This window comes from Gopherus evgoodei, chromosome 16, assembly GCF_007399415.2.
Source record: "Gopherus evgoodei ecotype Sinaloan lineage chromosome 16, rGopEvg1_v1.p, whole genome shotgun sequence".
NCBI classification, from domain to species: domain Eukaryota; kingdom Metazoa; phylum Chordata; order Testudines; family Testudinidae; genus Gopherus; species Gopherus evgoodei.
The window spans coordinates 6860780-6888575 of record NC_044337.1 but is presented as its reverse complement, the minus strand read 5'-3'; the positions used below and the strand labels follow the sequence as shown (position 1 = coordinate 6888575).

At 46.7% G+C, this 27796-nt stretch overlaps 1 protein-coding gene across 1 annotated transcript; it reads left to right on the top strand.

Annotated features, from left to right (window-relative positions):
• Positions 1–965: 965 nt before the first annotated feature.
• Positions 966–25952, top strand: LOC115636113 (ectonucleoside triphosphate diphosphohydrolase 2-like). Its single transcript, XM_030535833.1, has 9 exons — positions 966–1099; positions 7875–7992; positions 12787–12937; positions 14129–14288; positions 17227–17454; positions 19910–20182; positions 21481–21576; positions 23590–23724; positions 24697–25952. The coding sequence occupies exons 1-9, from the start codon at positions 989–991 to the stop codon at positions 24913–24915; spliced, it is 1491 nt and encodes a 496-aa protein (XP_030391693.1). The 5' UTR covers positions 966–988; the 3' UTR covers positions 24916–25952.
• The last annotated feature ends 1844 nt before the right edge of the window (positions 25953–27796 follow it).

The following is a 27796-nucleotide window of genomic DNA, read 5'->3' as shown; positions in this document are numbered from 1 at the left end:
AGTCCCTTCCTGCCCTACATTTGTGAGATTTACGATGGTACTGCAACACCATCCTCCTTCCCTTGGCATCTCAGTTTTGCAATGCTACAGATCCTTTTTGCCAGCCAGATGTGGGTCATTTGAGAGCTCAGCATACAGGAGTCTAGGGCACTCTTTCTCTGGCCTTCTTCACCTCCCACTTGGCAGTCTGCTTTCATTCTTTGCACTCATTTTCATTCACACTGGATGGGTTTTTTCTTTATGAATCATTTTCTTTTTTTGGATCACTATTTTCAGTTCATTGGTCCATCACCCCACCTACACTTTCCCTTGGTTTTCCCCATTTCATCTCTAAACCGATGCCACCGCCACCATCCACATTCATCTGAGGTAGTTCCGCTCCTCTTGAGCTGGTGCCAGATCTGTTTCTGGACACTTATCCTGTACTTCTTGCACAAACTTCTCTTTCATTTTCTGTACTTTAATCTTATTTCTTTTGGGCAAAGTTCCACTGGACATAGACAATACTAGAGAGCACAGAAATGCGTCTGGTCTTCTGACCACATTATAATCTGTGCATAAAGGAGGCAGCAGTGGCCATTCCAAGGAGAATGTATGGCTTCTTTGGCTTTAGGGTATCAATTAAAAGTGGCCTAAAGTAAGCTCTTCATACTGTCACACAGGAAAAGAACATCCGGCAGATGAAGAGACCCACCTACAGATGGGCTAATACTAACCCAGAGCTCCATTAATGTCTTTGAGCATTGGAGACACTAAATAAGCACAAAGTTGTATTTTTATTTACTGTGGTGGTAGGAAAGAGGATCCCGCTTTACACACATCAAGCCTCAGTCTATGCCTTGTGGCTTGAGCTGTGTTGAAAGCCAACATCTGGCTCCACCTCCACCTCCACCCCCCCCACCCCACGAAGGCTGCAAATAACTTTCAGACAGTCTCTGTGCTCGCTGCTCCACAGCTTCCTCTTTTGCTAAGCAGGAAAAGGAGCCTGATGTCTTGGCGTGAACTCCTTCCCCCTTCCCTGGTGATTTTAGCTGGGCTGATTGGGATCCTGCTGCTTTGTGTCACCACTAAAGATGTGCAGAACCCCCCCAGGTGCAAGGTAAGGAATGGTTGTCAGGGGTGGGCTTACCCTGGCATATGTTGTGCAAGATGTGCTAGGGTGAATATTGACATCAGCAAGCACTGACTATTATCTATCACTGTCTAATGTGATCAACCTGTGAAAGGGAGCCTGTCTTTTTACTTTGGGCTAGAATTGCATCTGTTGCAGCATTGTCTCAAAATCCATTAATTGCCTTATTTTATGCTGTTAAACACACTGTAGCAGTAAGTACATCAACTTAGTGGCAAAATTCAGGGGTGCCTGCCCTCTTTCACAGAATGTCAGGGTTGGAAGGAACCTCAGGAGGTCATCTAGTCCAACTCCCTGCTCAAAGCAGGACCAATCCCCAGACAGATTTTTGCCCCAGATCCCTAAATGGGGATCAAACTTGCAACCCTTGGTTTAGCAGGCCAGTGCTCAAACCACTGAGCTATCCCTCTCCCTCTTCTTCAAAGGGCCATAAGCAGAAAGCTTGCTCTTGACGCTGCAACAAGCACTAATAACAGTGAACTTCCTTTTGGTACAATATCTTTACTGCTATGACATTCCTGGGTGCAGTCCAGAACAATGAGGGGTTGTCACCCCTGCCTTGCAACTTGGGGTGCCTCACAATGTTCTGCTGCTGTGGCTCCCAACCTGAGCTCCTCACAAACAGCCTGCAGGTTACACCCTGCGTGTCTGCGTAAAGCCACAGCCCTGGTCCAGGAACTCTAATCCCAGCAGCCTGTCAGCAAACTCTAGCCACACTCTGGCTTCCAATAGCCTTGGTTACCACTTGTAGGGTGACCCCAACATATTCCCAATCTCTGATTTCCCACCCCCTCAAAGTGTCTTGTACACTGTCCAGCCCACTCCTGGATAGTTCAGATATGTTAGGTCCCTTGCCCCTCTAAGGGTCTCAATATACAATAGTTTGCTACCTTAAATGAAGTTACCCACAGTCACAACACTGGATTAGTTTTGATTTAAAGACTAAAACAAGTTAGGTTTTAAATGAGTAGAAGCATAAGGCATTCAAGTCAGAAATGGTTACAAGAGAAATAAAGATAAAATGCTTCCTAATACTAAACATAGCAAAATAGACTTGGTTCAAGGTCAAGTCCCTTACAACATGTTTCCAGTGACACTGATGAACAAACTCAGTCCAAGATTCTTTCCCAAAGGCTGTTTCTTTTGTCATCTTATCTGAAAAGAAGAGAGAGAGATAGAGCAAGAGAACTTGGGATGTGTTTTCCACTCACTTTCATAGTCCAGTCCCACTTTGAAATGCATTTTCCTGAGAGTTACCCCTAGATAAAGTTCATTCCTGCAGTCAAGGAGTCTGGTGAGAAAAGTTTCATGGTGTTGTTTGCTAAGAGGCAGATCTATTTGTTCCTGCCCCCTTCCTTGCCAAAGATCTGTCCTTGAGAAACAGATTTATCCAGACTTGTCTTTCAGACCTAATTTCAGCTTATGTTTATAACTTTACATATAATATTACTGCACACATTTCATCATGATATTATTGACCAGTGAGTTATTAGTTTTCAAATGCTATTTTACAAGGCATATTTTGTACAAAGATTATTACAATGGTGTGTAGGTTGTGAATACAGGGGTGCATTTGGTTATGACTGCTAACTGCCTAGGCTCTCCCTATAACAGCATTATAAGGAAACTTACAGGTATTGTGCTCCAGTGACCACTAATCTGACATATGAAGAAAGTTTGGACAGGATATGAAAATACTTTGCATTTGCTCCATTTTTGGTTGTAGCCAGGAGTAAAGCTGTCTAAATAGTGCAAAAAATGTTTCAGCATTCATTTGAACTCCCCAACTGCTGTTCAGTTTAACCATGATCTCTTGCTATAAGGTCCTCCACAGTTGAAGGCCCTACACTTTCCTATTCCAAGTTCAACCTTGCTCACATCCACTGAAGCATTCGCCACTGAATGTGACTGTATCCAGGGGCAGCTCCAGACACTAGCGCAGCAAGCGTGTGCCAGGGGCGGCAAGCCGCAGGGGGCGGCCTGCTGGTCGCCGTGAGGGCAGCAGTCAGGCAGCCTTTGGCAGCACGCCTTCGGGAGGTCCGCCAGTACTGTGGCTCCGGCGGCGGGTACGCTGAAGATGGGGGACTGACGGACCTCCTGCAGGCGAGTCACCGAAAGCTGCCTGACTCCCGTGCTTGGGGCAGCAAAATACATAGTGCCGCCTCTGCCTGTATCAATGGGTGGCACAGTTGTGGTTTGGTTTTGTTTTGTATTCCCCCCCCCACCAGATAGTCTAGCCTTTGCTCATTAGGCAGGATTGAAAAATCTACTCATCCATGAAGAGTAGGAAGCTTTCTCCAGACAAGTGCTATCAACGTTTGCAGAATCAATGTTCTCATTTAAAAAAAAAGTTTCTAGCTGTTATGTTTGTAAAGATGAGCTTATAAATGTGAACAGTGTGTAATTAGGGAAGCAAAGCCTTGCCTGAGTCTGAAGAACGACGGCTCCAGTGTGTCTGCTGCAGCTCAGAGCTTTCCCAAGGTTAAATGAATGAAAACTGACCACTTTTGTTCCTTTTCACTTGGCTATTTAGAACCCCGCAGGTAGCTGTGAAACTGATCAGAATCAGGCCAGTTTCATTCTGCCCATGGGTAGGATAGCTCTGGCCAGCAGCAGTCAGGCTGACACTATTCACAGAGTGGAGGTTGAGTCAAAAATGAAGACTGAGGGTGGGAAAGAGATTACCTCTTTGCACCAGCTGAAAAGCAAAGGGAGGGTTAGATTAATAGTGATCCCACACCTGCATGCACACCCTCATAGCATTCAACACACACCCATTGGGGGAAACACAAAACTCTTCCTAGCAGCAGAGGTGATGGAGATGAGGATGGCTTAATAGTGATCGGGTATTTGTTTGCCAGAGATAAGAAAGAGCCCAAAGCAGAGTCTGCACCTAACAGGAATTTCAGCACAATCCCCTTTTCCAGCAGCTGTGGGAGAAGAGAGTTGGCTTCACCCCTGGACTTTGCCTTGGGACAGCATCTCTTGTCATGGCCTTTAGCTAGCGGGTTTAGTCCTCTGACTATTAGATGTCTGGTAAGTGTGAATGAATGGGGATGAAGGATGGATGTGGAGAGCTGGATGTGTGGATTGGTGAGAGCATGTGCTCCACTATTAGCAGTTTAGTCAAAGCAAGCCCTTGTATGGCTGGGGAGCTGGCTAGTAGCTGCTGCGCTGGGCAATTATCATGTGAAAGTGGGATATACATGCTGTAACAACCTTGTGCTGTCACCTTGCTACTCAGTGTGGCCTCAGAACATCACCATGACAGCAGGGGATGGAATTCAGATCCCTCTGCCTTGAGGACAGAGCCCTGCCCGTTAACAATGAACCGTTAGTGGCACAGGGCTTCTGGCTAGAGCTGATGGGGGGGAACCTTTTCATAAAATGTTTTATTGGAAAATACCGATCTGAAAACAGAAACTTGTCAGGGGAAATGGCCAAATCTGATGAAACTTTTGTGGGGAAGTTACTCAGGTCCAGGATGGGAGGGAAGGAGGGAGTCCTCCCATCACAGCCACTAACCTGGTGGGGAACAGATGTGGGTGACCCTAGAGTCCTCCACATCACAGGAAGTGCCCTCCCCACCAGGCTATTGGCTATTCTTGTCGCTTGTTGGTTTTTCATGACCATCTTGAAAAGTCTTGGTTTCATCCCAGTGCAGTATAGGAAACTTTTGAAAGCGATTTCCTGCACAGATCGAGTAGGGGGCATACGATGTAGTTATGAAACAGTCTTGTGTGACTTTTACCAGCAAGTGTTTGCTATTATCACTGGGAGAGCAGCGATTGGAATAATACTTCTACAGCATCTGTCATCCTAAGCCTCTTACAAATGCTACTAGCAGGTTTCTAACTAGGGCTGGGGGAACTACTCACAGCAGATTTTGAGTCAGATTTAGCCCTTCATTCTATTTGTGGCTTGTCTGCAAGTAGAGTGCCATTTCCATGAATCTGTTCATTCAAAAATTATCCAGGACCCAATTCTGATTTACAGTAAGGCCAATTCACAGTGTAAATGGAGACCTTAAAGTAATTGTAAATCTATCTCCCTTTAATGACTTAAGCAGTAGAGAGTGACCTTAATGTAAACAAAGGTCAGACCCTCAGTGAACTTTATATGCAAACAGAATTAAGCCTGTGGCTTGCTGGCAAATGGTTTATTGGTGATTACTTTGAGCCAGTGGTTCTCAAACTTTTATACTGGTGACCTCTTTCACATAGCAAGCCTCTGAGTCTGACCCCCTCTTTGTAAATTAAAACCACTTTTTAATATACTTAACACTATTATAAATGCTGGAGGCAAAGTAGGTTGGGGGGTGGGGGTTTTGCAAGCTTGTCAGCCCCCACCCATGAAATAACCTTGTGACCCCCTGAGGGGTCCTGACCCCAGTTTGAGAACCCCTGCTTTGAACATTCCAAATTTTGGATTTGGAAGCTAGGATTTTAAAAGGGCCGACAGGATTTAGGCACTCAACTTTCAATAGGAGTTGGGTGACCAAATCCCATAGGATTCTAAAAATTCCAACCTGAGCATTTTTGACTGGGCGTGTTGTTCATGTCATGTTGCTCCCCAGTTAGATGAGAATCAGGACTGCTAGTGCAAATGCTCATTGTTACAAATTTGAAACTTTCTGGGATTATTTGGTGGCATTTGTTTACCCTAAAACATGGTTCAGGAACATCCTTCCCAGTGAATTTGTTCACTTTTTGCAGTTACCCTGAGGCATGCACAAGGATCAAAGACTGCTCACATGAGCTTGTGTGAAATTTCAGCTGGTCAGGAATTTTCTTGCAGTACTTACAAAGTTTTAATTATAATCATAAAGCACTGTGCACCACTCAGCCCTCCTTACTGAGTAACCCTACAATAACAAACCAAAGTGCAGGTTTGATAGAGATAAAACATTCCTGGTAAGGAAGGTGGAGGCAGATCTGATTTTTATGCTTCCTTGGGATTATTGCAAATTTCTGATGGAGGCAGGGGTGGGAAAGGGCCTGAAAACAACTATGATAGTGACATTTACAAGGCCAGTTGGTGCAATAGGCAAACTGCATTTAATAGACACTCCCTCATTGTGCTTATAAGACATATTTCTTCACATATTTCTTCTCCCCTTGCTGCCTACTCTTGTGACTTTTATCACAACTCTCTGCTATTTGGCATTTTTCTTAAAGCCCCAGCTCCTGGAATCACATGAACATGTGAGCCTCTCAGCTTTCATTAAAAATAAAGCTAAGTTTCTAGCCTTCAGTGTTGTAGGGAAGCTTCAAATCATGACCTGAGTGAAACTGAAAGGTCCTGAAACCAGAATGAAAAGATTAAAAAAAAAAGAGGTTGTTTTATCTCATGATTTAAGCCAATCCCCTAGATTTCTTTGCAGTTGGAGTCCTGATTCTGAAATCGTTGTATAGCACCAACACCTCTGGGTGGTTTGTTGGCAGCAGGGATTGGGACTGGGACTTCTAGATCTTAATGCTTCTTGTCTGAGCTAAAAGTCCTGTCTCAGGGGTTGTCTACACTGGCAATTTACATTGCTGCAACTTTCTTGCTTGGGGGGGAGGAGGGGACATGGAAAAACACCCCCACGCCCCTCCCCAAGTGCAACAAGTTTCATCACTATAAAGCACCCATGTAGACAGTGTTCCCTGTTCCCGGCCAGTGGGAGCTGCGGGGGCGGTGCACACAGGTGAAGGCAGTGTACAGAGATCCCCTGCCCTCCCAAAGAAGTAGGGATGTGCCAGCCACTTCTGGGAGCAGCGTGGGCCAGGGTAGACAGGGAGCCTGTCTTAGCCCCACTGTGCCACCAGACTGTTAGTGGCCAATCTGCTGGTTTGACTGCAGGAGCCTCTGGGAGATCAAACCCAATTCCAGGAGACTCCCAGTCAAACCGGGAGGGTTGGCAACCCTAGATTCAGACTGAGATTGACTGTCAGGCTCAACGATCAACCAGCAGACAGGGTCGCCCAGAGGATTCAGGGTGCCTGGGGCAGGGCCGGGTCTTCAGTGGCAATTCAGCGGCGGGTCCCTCTCGGAGGGAAGGACCCGCCATCAAATAGCTACCGAAGAATGAAGCAGCGGCAATAGAGCAGCCTAAGTGCCGCCGATTGCGGCTTTTTATTTTTCTGGCACTTGTACTCACCAGGCAGCACTCCGAGGCTTCGGCAGCACTTCAGCGGCTGGTCCTTCACTTGCTCCGAGTCTTCTGCTGCACTGAAGGAGCTGCTGCCGAAGACCTGGAGTGAGTGAAGGGCCCGCCACCGAATTGCTGCCGAAAATCGGGAGCAGCTCACGGGGCCACTGTGGGGTCTGGGGCAAATTGCTCCACTTGCCCCTCCCTCTGGATGTCCCTGCCAGCAGATCTCAATCTACTGGCTGGTGACCACTGCTGTACATACACCATACAAGAATAAGTGCTAGCCGTGTTAGTCTGTGTCAGCAAAAAACCCAAGGACTCCTCGTGGTGGTTTTTTTAACCATACAAGAATATTCATGATCAGTAAGTCATTAGTTTTCCAAGGAATTATTACATACAGATTATGAGATGAGGTCAATTGAACTGGTCAGGGCATCTGAAACTCATTTCCTGACACCAGGGATGCTCTTAGTGTCACAGTGGGTTACACTTGGAGTTGACAATGCTGAGTATTTGTGCAGCCGAGCAATCCCGCAATAACAAACCAGAGCACAAATGTGTGTCTTCAGGGATGTATCTATTTATGACCTTTGTGTTGCTTTTCAGTACGGCATCGTGCTGGATGCTGGCCCATCCCGCACTACCCTGTTCATATACCAGTGGTCAGCCAGCAAAGAGAACAATACTGGGGTGATCAGTGAACATAGCTCCTGTGCTGTGCAAGGTAAGGTGGTGTTCTGCTGCTAATGTATGGACACTTGCATTTCATTGCATAGTCAATTGTCAATGTCAATGGACATTTCATTGCATAGTCAATTTCCACCACAAAGTCTGTTGCAAACTCTGCATGAAAGAACTATGAGGTGCAAATAAATCCCTTACAAGCTAAAGACCCAGGCAGCTGTTTCTACTCTGCCTCATGACTGAAGCATCTGGTGGGAAATTAAGCGGAACTGCCCATTCCATTAGATGGCACTAGCTGAAGCATATGAGAGGCCTGTATGTCTTGGGATGAGTGGTATTGATTGTGTTGATGGCATTGTCTCTTCACTGGGACCAACATCTGGTGTGAGTGGTATGCTTCAACTGGTATGGGAACAATAGATATTGGGTTTGAATACAATTCAATAGCTGTTGCTGTGCTACTACCCTGCAAGGGGCTCTATATCCATGAGAATCAGCTTGCAGGATCAGCACCTGATTTTCTGCAAGCTTCTCAGGGAAAGTACTATATGTCATAAGCATCCTGATCCTTAGATACCAAAAACAATGCTGCCCGACCTTACTGGGTGGCCTCATAGATAGGGAGATCACTTGTCAGCCAAAGATCTCAAAACTCTTTGCAAAAATAGGTAAACATTTTGCCCCCACTTTACAGCTGGGGGAAACTGAGGCACACAGCAAGGAAGGGACCTGCTGAAGGTGTCAGTGAATCAGCGGCAGAGCCAGGAATGCTAAATCTCCAGCCGGATGCATTTTTCCATTAGCACCTACTGAGAGCTATTAGTTCTTATATCCACTATTATATGGAGCAGTAGTTGCCACTCTGTATTTGCAGTGAGTTTCCATTATAAACCTGATTTTTGGTCCCCCTATGAAATCCGTAAGCAATGGTTTATTGGATTAAAAATATAGATTAGGTTTTAGAGATAGATAATAATAATCATAGGAGATATACCTCTCTCCTAGAACTGGAAGGGACCTTGAAGGATCATTGAGTCCAGCTCCCTGCCTTCAATAGTAGGACCAATTTTTGGCCCAGATCCCTAAATGGCCCCCTTCAAGGATTAAACTCACAACCCTGGGTTTAGCAGGCCAATGCTTAAACCACTGAGCTATCCCCCCACCCTTCCTATAAAATTTGAAGTTAATTGAGCAAGGAGTACCTGAATTATAATATCTTAGCAATGGAAATATTTAAGTGTCCAGGAAATCTAACATTTTTATACTATGCTTTGTAGAAAAGAAAAATTGGAAAGGGGAGACTGTAGCTTACTGCATTCATCTTCTCAAGATCTAATGTATAGAACTAAAGATTAGTTGATTACATTTTAACTATGATCTGCCTAGGATTGCTTTATGCTGTTACCAGTAGCTTTCACCAAAGTTCTTTTTTTCTGGTCCCAGATTCAACAAGTCAATTATGAGATGATGGGAACTACACAGCAGTTCAAGACAGTGCTGTGACTGCTTGGAATTATCAATGACAATGCTGGATTTTTGAAGCAGGGGTGCCTTGAGGTGAGGGGGGGCAAGTGGGGCAATTTGGCAAGTGGGGATCCTTCACTCACTCCAGGGGCCCCGGAAAACTCTCGCAGGGCCTGGGTCCCAGGAGCTTCTTCTGCTCCAAGTTGTCATCGGTAATTTGGTGGTGAGGGGTCCTTCCACTCCGAGGTGGAAGGACCCCCCCACTGCCGAATTACCGCCGAAGACCCAGCACTTTGGCGGTGGGTCACGCTTCAGTGGTAATTCAGTGGCAGGAGGCCCCCGCCGCGGGTCTTCGGGGCACTTCGGTGGTGGGTTCCGGAGCGGAAAGACCCCCTGCTGCCAAATTACCACCAAAGCAGGGGCCCCCCACCACCGAAGACCCCAGGTCCCCTGAATCCTGTGGGCGGCCCTGTTGTGAAGGACCTGAGTTCTGGAACACACCCATTACTGAAACCTGCTAGAAAGAATTTATTAACTACCGTAAACATCTAAGCCTGGTGAATACACTGAGGAAGCTACTAATCAGCTAAGAGATGGGAATTCATATAGACCCTGATTCAGGAAAGCACTTAAGCTCAGACGCAAGAACTGGAACTAATTAATTAATTAGGAACTGCAATTAATATGCAAACTAGATACCATCAGATTAGGCCTGAATAAACACTGGGAGTGGTTGGGTTATTACAAAACCCAAACTTAATTTCCCCAATACTAATTTCTCCTTACTGTTACTCACTCCTTCTTGTCAACTGTCTGTAATGGATTCAGGACCAGACTTCAAGGAGAAACTGCTGAGCTTCAGTTCATCTGCAAATTTGACACCATCAGCTCAGGATTAAACAAAGACTGTGAATGGCTTGCCAACTACAGAACCAGTTTCTCCTCCCTTGGTTTTCACACCTCAACTGCTAGAACAGGGCCTCATCCTCCCTGATTGAACTGACCTCGTTATCTCTAGCTTGCTTGCATATATATATATACCTGCCCCTGGAAATTTCCACTACATGCATCAGACGAAGTGGGTATTCACCCACAAAAGCTCATGCTCCAAAAAGTCTGTTAGTCTACAAGGTGCCACAGGATTCTTTGCTACTTTTACAGATCCAGACTAACACGGCTACCCCTCTGATACTTGTCTGTAATGGGCCACTCTCTTACCACTTCAAAAGTTATTTTCCCTCCCTTGGTATCTTGCTGTTAATTGATTTATCTCATTAGACTGACCTAACATTTGCTAAAACACCCCCCATCTTTTCATGCATTTACCTGCTCCTGTATTTTTTTACTTCATACGTCTGATGAAGTGGGTTCTAGCCCACGAAAGTTTATGCCCAAATAAATGTTAGTTTCTAAGGTGAATTTTTTTTTTTTTACACAAGAACTAATGACTTTCAGTAAGTCTATAGTTAAATCTTGGCTATTGTCAAAATGTGCTAATGGAACATGCATCAGGCTGGAGACTGAGTCCCTGGCCCTGCTGCTGGCACTGTGACAAGTCATCTGACCCAGTTACAACCACCGCAGTTGAATTGTGTCCATACAACTTTTTTTTCACCTCACAGCCATGTGCTGTCACTGAGCTTCAGCTTTGGCATCTGCTTTGCTGCTGAATCATGTTGATCTCAGCGTGTACTGAGAAAAGCTGAACAGATTAACTTCAAGCACATGCTTACCTGAATTGGGGCCATGCTTAGATTGACTTCAGTGGGCATATGTCTGGTCCTATATGACAATCGATTGTTCTAGCTAGTACTGTATAACTATAAACAATGTACACCATATTATCCTTAACAATATATTAGTTGTTTCTCTGTTTAGGCCTCTGTGGCATTGGATAAAATGAGTGGGATATTTGTAGCTCTGTCTGTTTAATTATAAGGTATTTTGTTTAAAAATATTTTAATAAAACGTTTGGCAGAAACCACGACTAATTCTGGTTATTTCAGCATTGCTGGCCCCACACACATTCAAAAATAATGAGTCGGGCCCAAAAAATCATGCAATTTTAAAAAATAATTTCTGAATTCTTTTTATTTGTCTTCTACTGTTATAACCTTTCAGGGTCATATTTTCAAGCTTTTCTCCACAACCATGTGGGCCAAAACCTTACTCTTTTTTTTTAAAACCAATGAAAGCTGAAATTATCAGATAATCACATGCCTCCAGGAGCTGGGGATTTGTGATAAAATCATGATAGTTGGGAACTCTGTTTGTAGCATTGACAGGGCCTAAGAGGAAGAAGCACTGGGCAAGGAGCTTGTCTTCTAGCTGTTGTATAAAATGCTATGCATGCTAATGGTGCTTTACAAACTGCAATGATATCTGAACGGGAGTTGAGTTTTGAACAATAAATTGAGCTCAGCAGGAGAAGATACATTTTCTTATGAGGTCTTAAAACAGAACAAGCATCCTGAGTGTTTAGTGCAAGTGACCACAATCCGGAAAGTGGACAGATCGCTTGGCTATTCTGAAAAAACAATCCAGTTTCAGAGCCCCATGAATCTTGCTTTAGCAGTGTCCTTGTGCATGCACTGACAACTTCCTCTGGCCTCGTAGACAGAGCCTTCCTGTGCTGTGGCTGAGAGCAGCCACAAATAGAAACCTCCTTGTGAACAGGAAGAAATGACTTCAGAAGGAAGCTGACAGCCTCAGCTCAGTTTGCTGCGTCCTTTCCCACTTATCACTCTCAGATCTCTGATGTGGGTCTTTTATGCTGATTTATGTAGTTTGGTAGATACCCTAAACTTGCATCTGTTGGTTTAATTACGTGCATTGTGTTATATTTACATGCACTCACTTTTTATCTCTGTCCCCTAAAGCATCATGTATTAGCCATTATTAGAGGCAGGATTCTGGTCTGATCTTAGCAGAAACCATGATGGGGGATGGTCATGCCTAGTGGTCAGAATCATGGCAGTTGGGTCTAAGGGTCAAAGCTAGCATCAGGAGTCCAGAGCAGGGTCGGAGCAAGATGGAGAAGTTCTAGGAACAGGGCAGGGGCAGACTAAGGCTTGGGGAGTCTTTGCCACTAGCATGCAGAAGAGTTCCAAGCCCTGAAATGATATTGAGCAGACTCAGCTGCTGTTCCACCAGTGAGGTGCTTATACCAGCCCTGAATGTCACCAGACCAGTCTCTGGCTTGTGGTTTGGCTGTGGCCTAGCCCAGGTGACTCATCACCTTACGGATCTGCTGTAGCAAATCCTAAACTCTGCACAGAACTGTGTACATCTGGAAAGGCGCATGTATTGCTGTGGCTAATGGCTCCTCCACCCTGTCGTAATATTTCTTATGTTTCTTTTGGGTCCTTAGATCCTGGAATCTCCAACTACTCCGGATCCCCGGGGGAAGCTGGGAACAGCTTAAAGCCGTGCCTCGGCCAGGCAATGAAGGAAATCCCTGAGGGACAGCATGACCAAACCCCTATCTATTTGGGAGCAACTGCTGGCACAAGGCTGCTGAAGTGAGTCAAGATTTCAGCTACCCATGTGTTGATGGCGGATTGGGTGTGAACAACCATTTTATAAACGAGCCTCCCCATCATGGGGGCCAGAGGAGGCTTCCCCTTGCGGAGGCTCTTCCGGCCAAGGCCCCACTCCTGCTTGCTGCTCTCAGCCCCCTCATGGCCCCGGCTGGAGTCGGGGAGGGAGGCTGAGAGCTCGACCCCCTCCCCCAACTTGGTCCTGGACAGGACGGGGGGAGGGGGGAGGGCTCAATTGGAGCCATGGGAGGGGGTAGGGGGGTCTGAGAGCTCAGCCCTAGCCAGGGTTGAGCTCCCAGCCTGAGCTGGGACCGCCCTGGAGCTCCTGGCCCTGGCTGGAGTTCCAAGCCTGGAGCCCCTCCCCTGTTCCGCTCTTTCTGCCTGCAGCCCTGCACATGGTCCCATCCCATTCTGCCCCTTCCCCCGTGGCCCTGCCCGGTTAGCTCCTCTTTCTCCCTACCCCCACCCCCCTGCTGTGGCCCTGAGACAGGAAAAGTGAGAGCTCCTCCAACCTTGGGACCATGGCAGAGGAGATTCTTCTGGGGGCCCCAAATCTGCCACTGCCTCTCCCCCTGATGGTATGAGGTTTGGGGAGGTTTAGCCTCCCCTCACCTCCGTTATACTCTGCCCATGCTCCCCATCTCTGTTCATCCCTGACTACACTGGCCAGGTAAACCATCTGAGGTACTTAGCTGGCCCCCATTCTCGAAGCGCATCACAGTCTAACCTATTTATCCTCCCAGTGGCCCTGAGAGGGAGGGGAGTGCTGCTGTCCCCATTTCACAGAGGAGGAGTGGAGGCACAGCTCCTCAGAGGTATTTATGAGTCTAAGTCCCATGGACTGACTAGCTCACAGCCACACAGGCAGTCTGTGGTAGGGCAGGAAATTGGATCTGGATCTCCCAATTTCCAGCCTCGTGCCCTAACCACTGGACCTTGTGTCCTCTCTAAGACCTTATGCTTTGCTTCCCCAGGGCACAACCTGTGTGTGCTCCTCTCCAGCCACGTGACCAAGCTGGTGATTAGTGCAATTGATTGGTGCCGTATTATAACTTGCAGGGTGTTATTCCCCAAAATGAGCAACATGCCAGAAGCATTGAGGCTCTTGTCATTCAGGATTGTTCTTGGGAGGGGCCCTTTAACAACTAATGTGCTTCTTCTCTTTTCACCCAGCCTCACCGGTCCCACTGTGTCAGATACTCTGCTTGCTGCTGTAACTGCCAGGCTGAAGTCGTACCCCTTTGACTTTCAGGGGGCAGAAATCCTGTCCAGTCAAAACGAGGGGGTGTTTGGATGGGTCACTGTTAACTATCTTCTGGAGAACTTCATCAAGGTAAAGGCTGTAGGGTTGGCTTAGGACACCTGTAGGATTCTCTGCTCCATCACACTAGGGTGATTTCACTGGTGCCACAGCAGCATAGCAGAGAGAAGAACGGGGCTGAAGGAGTAAATAGTGGAGATAGTGACGGGACCATTAAGCTTCTGCCTGTTTGGGGCTTCCAACAGAGTTTTGAAACACTTAAACATTTTGTTATGGCCAGACTATATGATAATAGCGTTTGGCTGGCCAGTGTGGAAGGAATCAAACCATTACTATTGGGTTAATAGAACAGCTGTTTTAGGACAGGGTTCTACAGATGTGCACCAAAAACTCCCCAAGGCTTCAAGGAAAATTTGTCCAGGTTTTAAAGAAGTTTGAGATTCTTAGTAAACCTGGCCCAAGACTTAAGGGTTGTTTAAAACAAAAAAACAAGATAACCCCCTCAGTCTTGCAGCTCTAGTACAGATGGTAACCACCACCAACTTCCCTCACTGTTGTTCCAGGTTGCTGGGTCACTTGGTTCTGTTCAGGTACCTCTCAGGACTTCCTAAAGACAGCAAACAGAATTCATATCCTTTCGCTCCGGTATCACAGGCCCTAGCATTTCATCTCAGGTCTCCTTTAGTATTGGGGCTGTGAGCAGTTCTGACTTTGTCTAATAGAGGGCAGCATTGTTCATGCCGTCATGCACCCTCACTCTGACACGCTCTAGCCCGTTCATTACAGATTCCTTCTCTCCGTTCCAAGGAGGTACAGATTAAACAGAACACTGCCTTCCCAAACTGGCAGTGCCGTACAAGGGAAGGGCTCATTATTCCATGCGCTTGCTGGCTACAGTCCATAAACCCTTCCTTTATTTTATTTGTGGAAAGCCACTTTATAAAAGTCACATCTGGGAGTCTGGTCACACTGACCTCAAAGCAGTTAAGATTGTCCTACATGTCAGACTAATGCCCGTGCAACAGAGTCCTCCACAAAGGTCTTATTATACCATGCTGTAGAACGCAGTGAGACTACCCAAAAGTAGGCACAGTAATTAACAAGATTTGTAGAGCCATTCAGAACAGCAGCTTCTGTTTTGACTATACATGTCCTTGCCTTTTCGTTTGGCCTCTTTCTATCACTAACATCGGCCCCAGTCAAATCTGCCTGTGCAGGAAGCAGTGGGGTATGAGAACTGAGACTACAAAATGCTCCTGAAGGGAGATCTCCCCATGGAATTGAAGTACCTGAACTTCAGTGGGGCTAGGAGGAGAGTCCTGTGTAGTTATCAATATGCCTCTGTAGAGAGAAATGGTATAAGAAATCACTGCTTACTGACCAGTGCCTTTAAACATAGGTGAGATTCTGCTGTTCTCAGTGCTCATGTCTGCAATGATTGTTGTTAAATGATTGCAGCTAGTCCAGTGCTGTAGCCAGAGTCACCTATTCAGCAACTAATGCGGTTCTTAAATGAGTACATTATTCAGTGAATCACAGTGAGAGTTTTAGAGGGGTAGCCATGTCAGTCTGTATCAGTAAAAACAATGAGGAGTCCTTGTAGCACCTTAGAGACTAACAAATTTCTTTGGGCATAAACTTTCATGGGCTAAACCCCACTTCATCAGATGCATGGAGTGAAAAATACAGTAAGCAGTATATATATCACAGCACATGAAAAGAGGGGAGTTGCCTTACCAAGTGGGGGCAGTGCTAACAAGGCCAATTCAATGTAGGTGGATGTTGTCCATTCCCAAGTGTTGACAAGAAGGTGTCAGTATCAAGAGAGGGAAACTTACTTTTTGTAGTGACCCAGCTGCTCAGTGTGAGTTGTAATAGCTTTCGCAATGTAGTTCTCATGGATATTAGTCCAGGGATATTTTTATCCAGGATTTGCTCAGCTCTAAAAATGATCCAGTCTTTAAGGACCCGGCGACAGTCTCTGACTCAATGACCTCCTGCCTGTGATTGGCAGAGCCTGTCCATACACAGCATACACCTTTTCCCTCGTTCTGTATTTACCGTCCATTTATCTCAAACACACGAGAGCCAGCCCATAAACAAAACTGCTCCTAGAACCTAAGTGTGATGCAGTGGGGACTGTTTGTGTGCGGGATGGGAGAGCTGGGGATGACTTTAGGCGAGGGACAGGACCTAAGCCTGGAACCTGAGCCAGGTAGGAGGGAGGTGTGTCAGCACCTTTGCCCGGAAAGCTGGACAAAGGAAGGGGCCGGCTGGAGGGTTTTAGTTTAGTTTCGGTTTTGGGCTGGGTGGTTGGAATTCAGGGAATCCCAAGCTGGGAACTAAGCTTCCTGAACTCTCAGAAGGACCTGATTGAGGGGTCCTGGCTGTGCCTACAAGCTCTGCTGTAGCCTGCGTTCCTGTTGTCCAATAAACCTGTTTTACTGGCTGGCTGAGAGTCACTGTGAGTCCCAGGAAAAGGGGTGCAGGGCCTGAATCCCCCACACTCCATGACAATCAAACACACGAGATCCAGCCCATAAACAAAACTGCTCCTAGAACCTAAATGATGCTACCAGTTTGTGCTCCTCTGGCTGCAGGTTCACTCCACAGTGTGACAGCCATTCAGTGTCAAGATCTCAGACTCCTAGATGTCCTGCTCGGGGTTAAAGGTTGTGCCCATTTTCCAGGGGAAAGTTGATTTTGCTAGGTATGCAATAAGGCTTTGGAAAATTCCCTGGGTGATGGTGTATCGTGTTAATGTGGGTACGGCCTATTATTATTGTTATTTAAACTGAAATAGCAGCAAGGGAGAATATCAGTAGTTTGGTGCTGAGATTTGATGATGGGAGAAGTGGCAGGGGCAGGATTGGCAGTAGCTTGTGCCTCCAATGGTGGCAGGTATAGTGTTGCATTTCCAGTTCCTCCCCATTCATTCCTCCAGAGCATCTGAACTCAGATACTTGTCAGGTGTACGAAAAATCTTCCTCTCTGGTTCCCTTCTGTCTAGTATGGCTGGATTGGGCGGTGGAGCCGCTCCAGGAAGGGAACAGTTGGAGTCATGACCATAGGAAGAGCCTCAACCCAGATCACTTTCAAGATCAAAGAAAGGAGCACAGATCCCAAGAATGAAGTGACGCTGCGGCTGTACGGGCAAGAGCACAGGGTCTGCACCCACCGCTTCCTGTGCTATGGCACAGACCAGCTCCGCAAGAGGCTGCTGTTGAAAACCATAGAGGTGAGTGCAGCGTGCTCATGTGCTTCATGGCTGCTTCATGCCTTAAGTTTTATAGTCAATGCACATACATAGTCGGGTAACATCCGACACCCTCTCTCATGCAGGAGCTTGCCTACAAGTACACTAGCATAGAGCCTGCGTCACAAGCACTGTTTATACTAGTGTGCAAAGAATATGTGTCTGTGGCATTAACACAGGCATATACTTAGGCTTGGGTTAGATTTTCATTGTTAAATGTTGATTTCACCGCACCCACACAAATCGACGAAAAAATATTTCCATCAATGATTGTTGAAATGTACGGATAGGGAATGTAAGAAAAACGCTCCTTAAGAAATTATGAGGGTTTGATTTAAGGATATTTACTTTGTCTATTTTGATGTGATGTTGGCAGTCTGTATTTTAAACAGCTATAAAGTATCATATTTCAGAAGCTACCAATTCCTCCAACCAAAAATCATTCTGGACTTGTGACAGTGGGAACCACCTTTTCTACTGCTGGTAGGAAAAAAGAGGAAGGACGGGGCCAAAGGTCACCCAGCAAGTCACTGAAGAGCAGAGCACAACATAACCTTTAGGGCGTATTCCACACGGATAATGCGATAATGCGGGACTGCAGGTTCGAGGGGCCCACAGGGGGGGATCTTCAGCATTTGGCCATGCCACACTTCCCTCTTCCCAGCTGCAATGGAGTCACCTTTTTTGAATCTCAACACCTACTGCCACTAAATAATAGTCTGCCCCCGCACAATTTCCTGCAACTGAAAACTAAAATCAATAAAAATAGAAAAAAATGCTTAAAAATAAACATTAATATTCTCCATCAAAATTATATATAAAAAATTGAATTCTGCCAAGTCTACGTCTACTTCCTGGCTGCTGAGCAATAGGTGTACTGCATGCATGGCCAGATGGATACTGTGTAACGTTTGTGTGCGTAACACACACACAGGTTAAAAGCCGCTCTGTGTGCACCTCCCTATAAGGAACTGCCCTTGCTTTAGACCCAGATTTAACCCAGAGAGACCCCTCTGCCCCACTTGCATTACAGTAGAGTCATGGAGATCATAAACACTTGCTCTTGAGTCAGAGGGGTAGCCGTGTTAGTCTGGACCTGTAAAAAGCGATGAAGATCCTGTGGTACCTTATAGACTAACAGACGTATTGGAGCATAAGCTTTTGTGGGTGAATATCCACTTCGTCAGACGCATGTGATTGAAATTTTCAGAGGCAGGTATAAATATGCAGGCCAGAATCAGTCTAGAGATAACGAGGTTAGTTCAATCAGAGAGGATGAGGCCCTCTTCTAGCAGTTGAGGTGTGAACACCAAAGGAGGAGAAACTGCTTCTGTAGTTGACTAGCCATTCACAGTCTTTGTTTAATCCCTAACTGATGATGTTAAATTTGCAAATTAACTGAAGTTCAGCAGTTTCTCTTTGAAGTCTGGTCCTGAAGTTTTTTTTGCTGCAGGATGGCCACCTTTAGATCTGCGATTGTGTGTCCAGGGAGGTTGAAGTGTTCTCCTACAGGTTTTTGTATATTGCCATTCAAGGGCTCATTAGGAAATGAAGCTTCCAGCCCAAAATGCTAGTCCTAGGTGTGGTGCTACCCGTTACCAGAGCATCTGAGCAGCGCCTCACAATCTTTAATGTATTTATCCTCAAAACACTTCTGTGAGAGAAGGCAGTGCCATTCTCCCCATTGTACAGATAGGGGACTGAGGCACTAGGAGACTAAGTGAAATGGCCTGATGTTTGTGGCAGAGCAACAATTGAACTCGTCTTCCACAGCTCCAACTAGTGGTCTAACCAATGGACTGTTCTTCCTTTTGATTCATGCTAGAGAATCAATGTGACGAGAGGTACAGCAGAGTGATTAACCAAATTCCCAGCGATGTTTCCCCAGTCTCAGAGGGATGAGAAGAGTTTGGGTACGGGGATCTCTTATCTTTAGGGCTGGACTGGACTGGTAGACGGAACATTCATCCCAAACTCAGATGGCCTGTTCTTGAAATTTTGATAAGTCTGACCTGTGAAAATCCTTTAGCTTCCCTGCATGTCTGCTTTGGGCTGGGAAGGGGAAGGTCAGAGGAGCAGTATTTCTGGTCCGGCAAGAAGGACCAGGAAACTTACAAGGGGCATGTTCTCTAAATTCCCACCACAAGTCCCGATTCTGTAAGGTGTTAAACACTTGCAGCTCCCACTGAAAACATGCAGTACCATGCAGGTTTAAGCCCCAACTTTGCAGAGGGTTAGATAGTTTGGTTGAGAATCTGAATGGCTGGGGGTTGGTTTATGCAAAGCTTTTAAAATCTGCCTTCTCTTTTATAACCCTGGTATGCTGAAACCAAACTCTCCTTCATTTCATTATATTTTGTCTTTATTTGAAAAGTCCTGTTCAGACTCCAGCACTGCCTTTCGCACTCTGTGCTCCTGATTTATCTACTCCCTCTAGGACCATGGCTATGTGAGAGATGTGTCTAATCCCTGCTGGCCTCTCTCCTATTCCCGGGTGGTTCGGTTCGGTTCTGTGCATGACGGGCCCTGCACTGGAAGTAACGTCTCTTTAAGGACACCTACCTCTGAAGATGTGTTTCACGTAACTGGCTCCAGCAACTCTTCTGCCTGCAGGAAACTCATGGGAAGTTTGTTTGACTCCTCCTTGTTCTGCAGCTTCTCACAGTGTTCCCCAAACGGAGTTTTCCAGCCCAACATAACTAGATTTCAGGTAAGTTCTCCATTACATTAAGGTGTGCTTTACGCATAGAGTTCTTAAGAGATATACCCCGCTCAACAGCTAATGAACATTGTAAGATTGATGAGTATGTGTTAGTGCTCTGTCCTCTGCTGGGTGGAATTGGAATTGCACTGGGTAGTATTACAGCACTGCCCTCTACTGGATGGGAATGAGACCTGTTCTACAGTGTGTCATGGGCCCTACACTAATAATAGCAACCGATTTTTTTTTTAAGCTAAAGTGGTAGCGGTCTCCTGTCAAGCCTAGAGGATCTGACGTGTATTGCTTCTTTGAGGTTCCAAATAGTGATAGCTTTCTGGTTAGTGACAACTCCCAAGTGTCTACGCGAGCATGGCTTCAATGAACCGGGTGTCAGCCTGGGTTACTCATTAGACCTCTAGGCTAGAAGGCTTTGGCTTCAAGAGCTATGATGGAACAGAGGCGTAGGCTGTCTGAGCCTGCAGTGAAATACCAGGGTGCCGTGTTTCTGGAGGCGCTGTCCTTTCTTATATTTGCTTATTGTTCAAGTGGAAGCTACAGATCCCCTGGCACTTTCTAAACATAATGTAGGGAATTACTTTGATATTCTGTCCAACATCCCCTCTCTGAACCACAGGTTCTAGTGTCCAGAGTCATGTGGGAGCCAGGGGTGAACATACGACTGCTGCAGATATTGTACCGCTGATCCCCTGTCTGCAAAGAGTGCTTGGAAAGTTTGAGCGTGGAAGCTGCTAGATGAGACCAGACTCTCTCCTGGGTGCTGGTCTGTGTCTAGCGGCTGCAGCCACATCTTTGCCGTATAAGCTACAAGGGAAAGTAATTCAACTTAGTAGCTGGAGGATCAGTTTAACTAGTTACCCTACTCCTGGCCTGGGAAGCCTCCACCAAACCCTTGGTGCAGGGAGTTGGGGGCCTGCTGGAGGCATTTCGAGGCTAGCAGTGAGAGGGGCTGGGAAGAGGTCTGGCCAGGACGGTTCTGCATGCCAATTATTCCCTGCTGCTGCAAGCCCCAGCCGGGAGTCTGGTGCTGAGGAGCTCAAGGGCTGCCCTAGTCTGTGCAAAAGGCCAGAAAAGCAGCTTCCCAGAGACATTTCTATTGTTTGCCCCTTTGGTCAGTAACCAGGTGTAATGAATTCTGCTTGATCTCCTGGTGCGTGTCATGGAGACATACAGATGTGTCGGGAGAGCATCCTGGGAACATGCCCCATGTGCCCTCACGCCGCTGCCTCGCTTTAATCATTCTACAAATGGGCTGAATTTTCCAGTGAGTATTTTTGCTGCTGTTCTAGGTGATTTCCGAGGCTCTGGATCTTGTGAAGAAGATGACGCCCTCTACCGACCTGGGCCAGGCAGTCGACTCATTCTGTGGGCTGTCTATGGAAGAGGTGACTCTGAGCCAACCCTCTTGTACCATGGGGATAAGTGACGCAGGCAACGCTTTCAGGCAAAACCCAGCTCAGACCTTCGGTTCTCCTGAGAGCTTTGCGAGCAGGCGACCTCAGCCAAAGGGAGCTTGAGGTTCTCCTGGGTGTTGGGTTAAGATCTAGCCCATTTCCAAAGCTTTGGGACTTTCAAGAAATGGGGTCCAGTGAATGCAAAAATACTCTAGACCCTGACTCGCTCCACTCCCTCAGGGGGCCAGATTGGGGTGTTTGTTAGTGGGGCTGAGCAGAGGGACTCCACTGGGTAACTGAGAAGCAAGGCCAGCTTATCTGTTATTTGGCTATTTGGTTTGATGCTCGTGTCCGTATGAGCTATTCTTTTCTCCATGGATGCAGGCAGGGACTGTTCTGCCTCTTCGTCTGTACAGCACATGCGTCAGTCACCTATCCGTACGTGGTACTGTTGGAATGGGTATAATAACCTAATGGGTGAGCCTTTCCTTGCATGCTTTGTAAAGCATTGCAGAGAGAGAGAAAGTACTAGGAGCAGACACACTCTGCAGCCTCCTCGGTGACCAGGGTGTTTCCAGCTTCTGACAACAGCTGAATGTAACAAAACCTGCTTGGTCTTGCTGGGCAAGATTTCCAAGGGCCGAACCTCCACAGTCAGGGTCAGGCTTTCCAAGGAGCTCCGCACCCAACTTCCGCACAACACGCTGAGCTCTTTTCAAAATCTGGCTGTGATTATCAGTGCTTGAGCCTTTCTGAAAATTCCAGCCGTTGTGTGGATCCTCTTGGTAGGAATATTTCCACCACATTGCTGACACCAAGGAGATGTGGCCTGACCGGCTGAGTGGTTCAAGCAGGCTGGAGGTGCCATCTAGCTGTGAATGGGACTTATCTTCATGGGGTGCACCCAGGCTCTTTTTATACCATATGTTTGGGACGTTCCTGGGAGACCCCAGGTTATAAAAAGCTCCAAATCTCCGCAAATGTCAAACTTTGTCCAATCTAAATTTGCCTGTTTGTATTTTTCATTTTTTATCACTGCTTTGTGGTTGTTCTGTGGCTTCCTAAGACTGCTCAGCATTGGACAATAGATATATTATGCCAAACAAATAGGGTCCCTGACTTTGATATAATCTGTACAGTGTTATGCAGAAGAGAGAGATCACCCATGGGAGCTGTGATCAAAGCCCCTCTCCCTCGGTTTCTCATTTAATCAAGTGCTGCTTCCTTTGTATTAAGGAGTAGACAGGGGATGCTGACTGGCCCTCTTGTATTTTACATACTTGTGTCTTGTTTCCATACAAAACTATCCTCATCCTCTTGTTCTCTCCCACATGGAACACCCCATGACGTGAGGCCCTTCAACACCCAGGGGGCCCATGGAGACAGGGCTGGCGCTTCCATTTAGGTGACCTAGGTGGTCGCCTAGGTCGCCAGGATTTGGGAGGGTGGCAGACTGCTCTGGTGGACCTCCCACAGGCGTGCTTGCGGACGGTCCGCTGGTCCTGCGGCAGGTCCACTGGAGCCGCGGGACCAGCGGACTGTCTGCAGGGACGCCTGCAGCAGGTCCACTGGAGCCGCCGAACCAGCGAACCGTCCACAGGAACACCTGCGGAAGGTCCACCGGAGCCGCGGGATCGGCGAGCCAGCCCTGCGCCTAGAGCACCAAAAACCCTCATGCCCCTCCTGCATGGAGATCCTTCCATGGGGAATTTCAAGAGATTTTTCTTTGAAAAGACAAACAAACATGAAATTTTAAAGTGATTTGGATGAAGGAGGGTCTCTCCCTTCTCTGAGAGTGAAATAAAAGTCTCCAGCTTAGCAGGCTGAAAGAAGCATTCACTTCATAGCCATACATAAGATGCTTGAGAACATTCCTGAGCATTGCTGCAATTCAGCAACCGGTGGCACAGAGCAACAAGGGCTGGATTTTACCATATTAGGAGCATTCAGAAATGCAGTTAGTGACTATTTACTTGTCTAACTTCTTTTGCAAATGCTGTTAAGCTGAGCAAGAGGTTCCAGATGAGACCAGACAGTCTTGCTGATCACTGTTCCATATCCACGTTCATCTACTATCTAAGTACAAGGGGATTCCTGTTTGACTTGGACAGCTCTGGCCAGATTACATTTCAGGAGAAGGTCAGTAATATAGTATGTGATGCTTTAGATAATGGATGTGTCTGTGGGGAGGTAGCTAATTGTGCCTTGGAGAGATATGTCCTAGCCCATAATCATTTTTGTGATATCTTACATGGATGCTGTCATTTCTGGCTGGCAGCAGTTCCTCCCAGGAAAAGGTGATGGGGCGTGTGGGAGGAATAGTTTGGATAAAATAAGAAATGAGTCCAAACATGCAGAACCTGAGCTATGTAGCTATACCCCAGTGCTGTATTTTTATAAAATAAAGTCACTAGTCTGACAAGCAGGACCGTCAACTAAGCCACAGAAAGATTATCATCTGTGTCAGTCACTGCTGTGAAACTTGACAGACCTCACGAATGAATGGGTCAAAATTCCAACCCTAACGTTCAGCAACTAGTCCTCTATTAGAATGCAGTGTGTCATGGGGTGCAGGACACCGTTCCCGGTGGTAGATCAGGGAAGGTGGCCTGGAGAGAATTTAAAACGAAGGGCAATAGGACATCTTCATGATTTTCTGAGTTGAGAGATGAGCCTGAGCCAAAAAAATCCCGAGCCGTCTGTATTTTGAATGCCTTACAAAGTTTGGGAGTGTTCACATCTAGAGAGCTAGTGTGGTCTGTTACAGAGTGGAGGAACAGCTGTGAAATTTGGGTTTAGATTCTGAACCATCTAGGGGGCAGGGGTGATTGGTTGGACATGTCTTTAAAAAAAAAAAAGTCACACGTCTGCCCTTCCTGCCTTTGGCCAGGACTGGAAGCAGAAATGCCCTTCAGAAACTAGTAATCTCCTGAGAAAGTCTGGTCTATTGAGTCTTCTAACCCAATTTTGAGACCAAAGAAACTTGGACAAAATTAACTAAGCTTTGGGTCTGGGCACTGAGAGATCTGTTTGAGCCTCCAGCCCTAGGTTTCACTTGTCACTAGTCACCTGCCATGAACCCAATCTTACTCTGTTGTTTTGTTCCATTAGGTTGGTAACATATCAGCTGGCTGGGCTCTTGGGTACATGCTGAATCTGACCAACACCATCCCAGAGGATAAGCCGAGCTCCCTGAAAGCGATTGAATATGGGATCTGGCCCTTGCTCTTTATCCTCTTTGTCCTAATGCTCACTGGCTCTTTCACACGCATTGCATACCGAGTGATGGCTAAGGACAACGGACAGGACCGCATCTTGGAAGGACTCTGACTGTTGTCCCAGGGCTTGCCAGCTCTCAGAAGAGGGCAATTACAGGACAGAGAGAATGAGAGCACACAGTGGAGTGTTTGGCCTAGGAGATGCTGCAGAGCTGTTGCATAGGTGTCAGAAAAAGCTCTTTAGTGTTTAATTCTTTGCATCCAACCACTTCTCCAAGAGGCAAACAGCCAGATGGGGCTTCCAGAGTTCGGTACAGCGTTCAGCCAGTTGGGCCTCCCCGCCATGCCAGACAGGCTGTAAACATGTCGCTTACACTGATGCCATAGAAAACACCTGGCAACGAGCCCTGAATGCTGGGTACATGCTGGTAGTTGTTTTCTGTGGCGCTGAGAAGGTAGATCCCAGTGGAAGAGATTTGGGTTTCAATCACTCCTAGAGGTACTCTGGGGTATCTCCCTGGCTGTAAGTTACTCTGGATTTGCACATTGGTGGCTGATAGCAGAATCAATTGGAAATCTGGCCTTGCGCTCTTTTGAAACTCTGGCCCACAGAGACCACAATCAGTAGCTTTTACAGGAAAAATGGGTTTCCGAACGAACCTCAAAGCAACACGGCACACTAATACAACTGTCATCACAATGGAGCCAGGACAGTCCTGTCAATGCTAGGAGGACAGAGTGAAAATATGATCAGACTGTGAAGAATTTGTTGTAAAAGGTGCTGTTCCTGCCCAGAAGAGCAGACCCTATATCCACTGATTGGGAATTGAATGTCTTTAAAATTCAGCTGTAATGTAACTGCCAGCTCACTGTCATGTTCCACTTATGAAGGTAGCTTTCTAACCCTGGTAGTAATTATATGATTGTTTCAGCATCTTAGTTTTAACAAAGAACATATCCATGCTTGTTTTCCTGCCAGCCTCACTCTTCCTTGTTAATGATCTCTTTTTCTGGCTTTGGTGGTGGTATGACTTGTATTGGGGTAGCACCTGGAGGTTCCAGCCAATATCAGGGCCTCACTGTGCTAGCACTGTGAAAACACAGAGTCAGCCCATCCCAAAGTTCTCGCAGTCTAAGTACACAAGAGAGACAAAGCCCCAAAAGTTAAAAGCATGTGTGCTTCTAAGTCACTCAGGGTACGTCTACACTGCAATAAAAAGCCCTGACACGATGTCTCAGAGCCAGGGTCAGCTGTCATAAGCTCATGGGGCTCAGCGTGCAGGGCTAAAAATCACAGAGTAGATGCTGCAGTTGGCCTGGAGCCTGAGCTCTAAGACTCTCCCTCCTCACAGGGTTTCAGAGCCCAGGCTCCAGCACCACCCTGAACATCTGCACTGCAGACTTTAGCCCCACAGCCCGAGCCCCATGAGCCCAAGTCAACTGATCTAGGCCAGGCCCGACCGTGCTGCAGGTCTTTTTTTGCAGTGTAAACGTACCCTTTCTGTAACATTTTTTTTAAAGGCACTAAGTGACATAGGGGCCTAAGCCCCATCTTCTAAAGTGATTTAGGTACTTAGGAGGCTAGAGCCCATTGCCACTGACTTTTGAAAATGGGCCTTAGGCTCCTCAGACACTTTTGAAAATCCCACCCATAATGTTGTTCAGAACTGTACGTTACAGCAAGGCAGCTCAAACATTTCTGGGGCTGCTCATGCTGGTCTGAAGCCCACAGGTGGAGCGTAGGGAAGGACAGTCCTGGGGGGACAGTGAAAGCTGAAGTAGGAACCTTCAGTTTGCTTTTTTTGTTTGTTTGAGCTGCATGTCTAAGTATAACTTTAATAAGTGGTTCTAATGGGCAATCTGTGCTAGTCTCAACCAGGCCTCGTGAACAAGAAGAGCTCCATGTAGCTCAGAAGCTTGTTCCTTTCACTAATTGAAGGCACTAAAAGATATTCCCTCACCCACGTTGTGTCTCTCCTATTCTGGGACCAATACAGCTACACCAACACTGCACAGAACATTTGTAAAAATCCTTGAACTTTAAGACACTCTTTGGTTTGACACTTCCCCCAGCTGAGTTGCACAATGTTTCATTGTTCTATATTGCCCTGGGGGTAAACAGTGCAATCATATTTCAGCAGGTATTCCGTCCACCCATACCCTTCCTCCAGCTGTTGTGAACACAGAAAGGCTTCCTTTATTAAACTAGGCAGATTAATATTTGAGTCCCTCAGTGCCTCCCTCCCTCTCTGTCCTACTAAATCTGTTTTTGGCTTCTAGCGTTAAGTGGAAGGGAAGGAACTTGGGTAGTAGCCAGTGCTTTTACTGCCCTAATAAGACTCTTAAGGCTATTAACAATAAAGCAAACCTCTTTGAAAACTCAATCCACACCAATAATACTGGTGCAATCAGCCCTGAGGGAGCAGAGCCAGGTAAGGTAAGAACATTGAAGGGATGAGTGTCATGTCATCCTGCTACAGGAGAGACCCAGGTTCCAAAGAAACCTCAGGACACCTGTTCTTGGACCAGTGAAGACTGAGCATATGGCAGAGGCAACAAACTGGGGTTCCAGGAGTCAGGGGAGACTGATGTGGAGGAAACAGTGTAAACTTCCCTCTTTATGGAATTCTCTTCTGCCATGAAGCAAGTTTGTGAAGATGGAGGAATGGAAATGGTAGGAGGTAGAGACAGTGGAGTTAGTGGAAGAAGGCAGTTCTGAAAGCAGAGAGATGGATGGCAGGCTGTGCATTGGTCTCAAGGAAGAGGGCTCCAATCTATAGGGAACCATGGGGAGAAATGGAAGGACCAAAATGGATACATCACAGCAGGCACCTTTATTGGTGTCCATATGAAGCATGGCTCTTGTCAAGGTTGAGGGCTGGCTCAGAGTGCTGACCTACCTCCTATTCTGTCTGTACTCTGCTCAGGTGCTAGGTACAGGCATACTAGGGAATCTCTCGCTGCCCAGTCCTGCAAACCCTCACTCATGTGAC

Excerpts from the sequence above, each read along its gene's own strand:
- LOC115636113 (XM_030535833.1), top strand. The coding sequence starts at position 989 with ATGTCTTGGCGTGAACTCCTTCCCCCTTCCCTGGTGATTTTAGCTGGG. Across the intron at positions 17,455-19,909 it reads TGCTGTTGAAAACCATAGAG|GACCATGGCTATGTGAGAGA; the intron begins GTGAGTGCAGCG and ends TACTCCCTCTAG. Across the intron at positions 23,725-24,696 it reads AGATTACATTTCAGGAGAAG|GTTGGTAACATATCAGCTGG; the intron begins GTCAGTAATATA and ends TTGTTCCATTAG.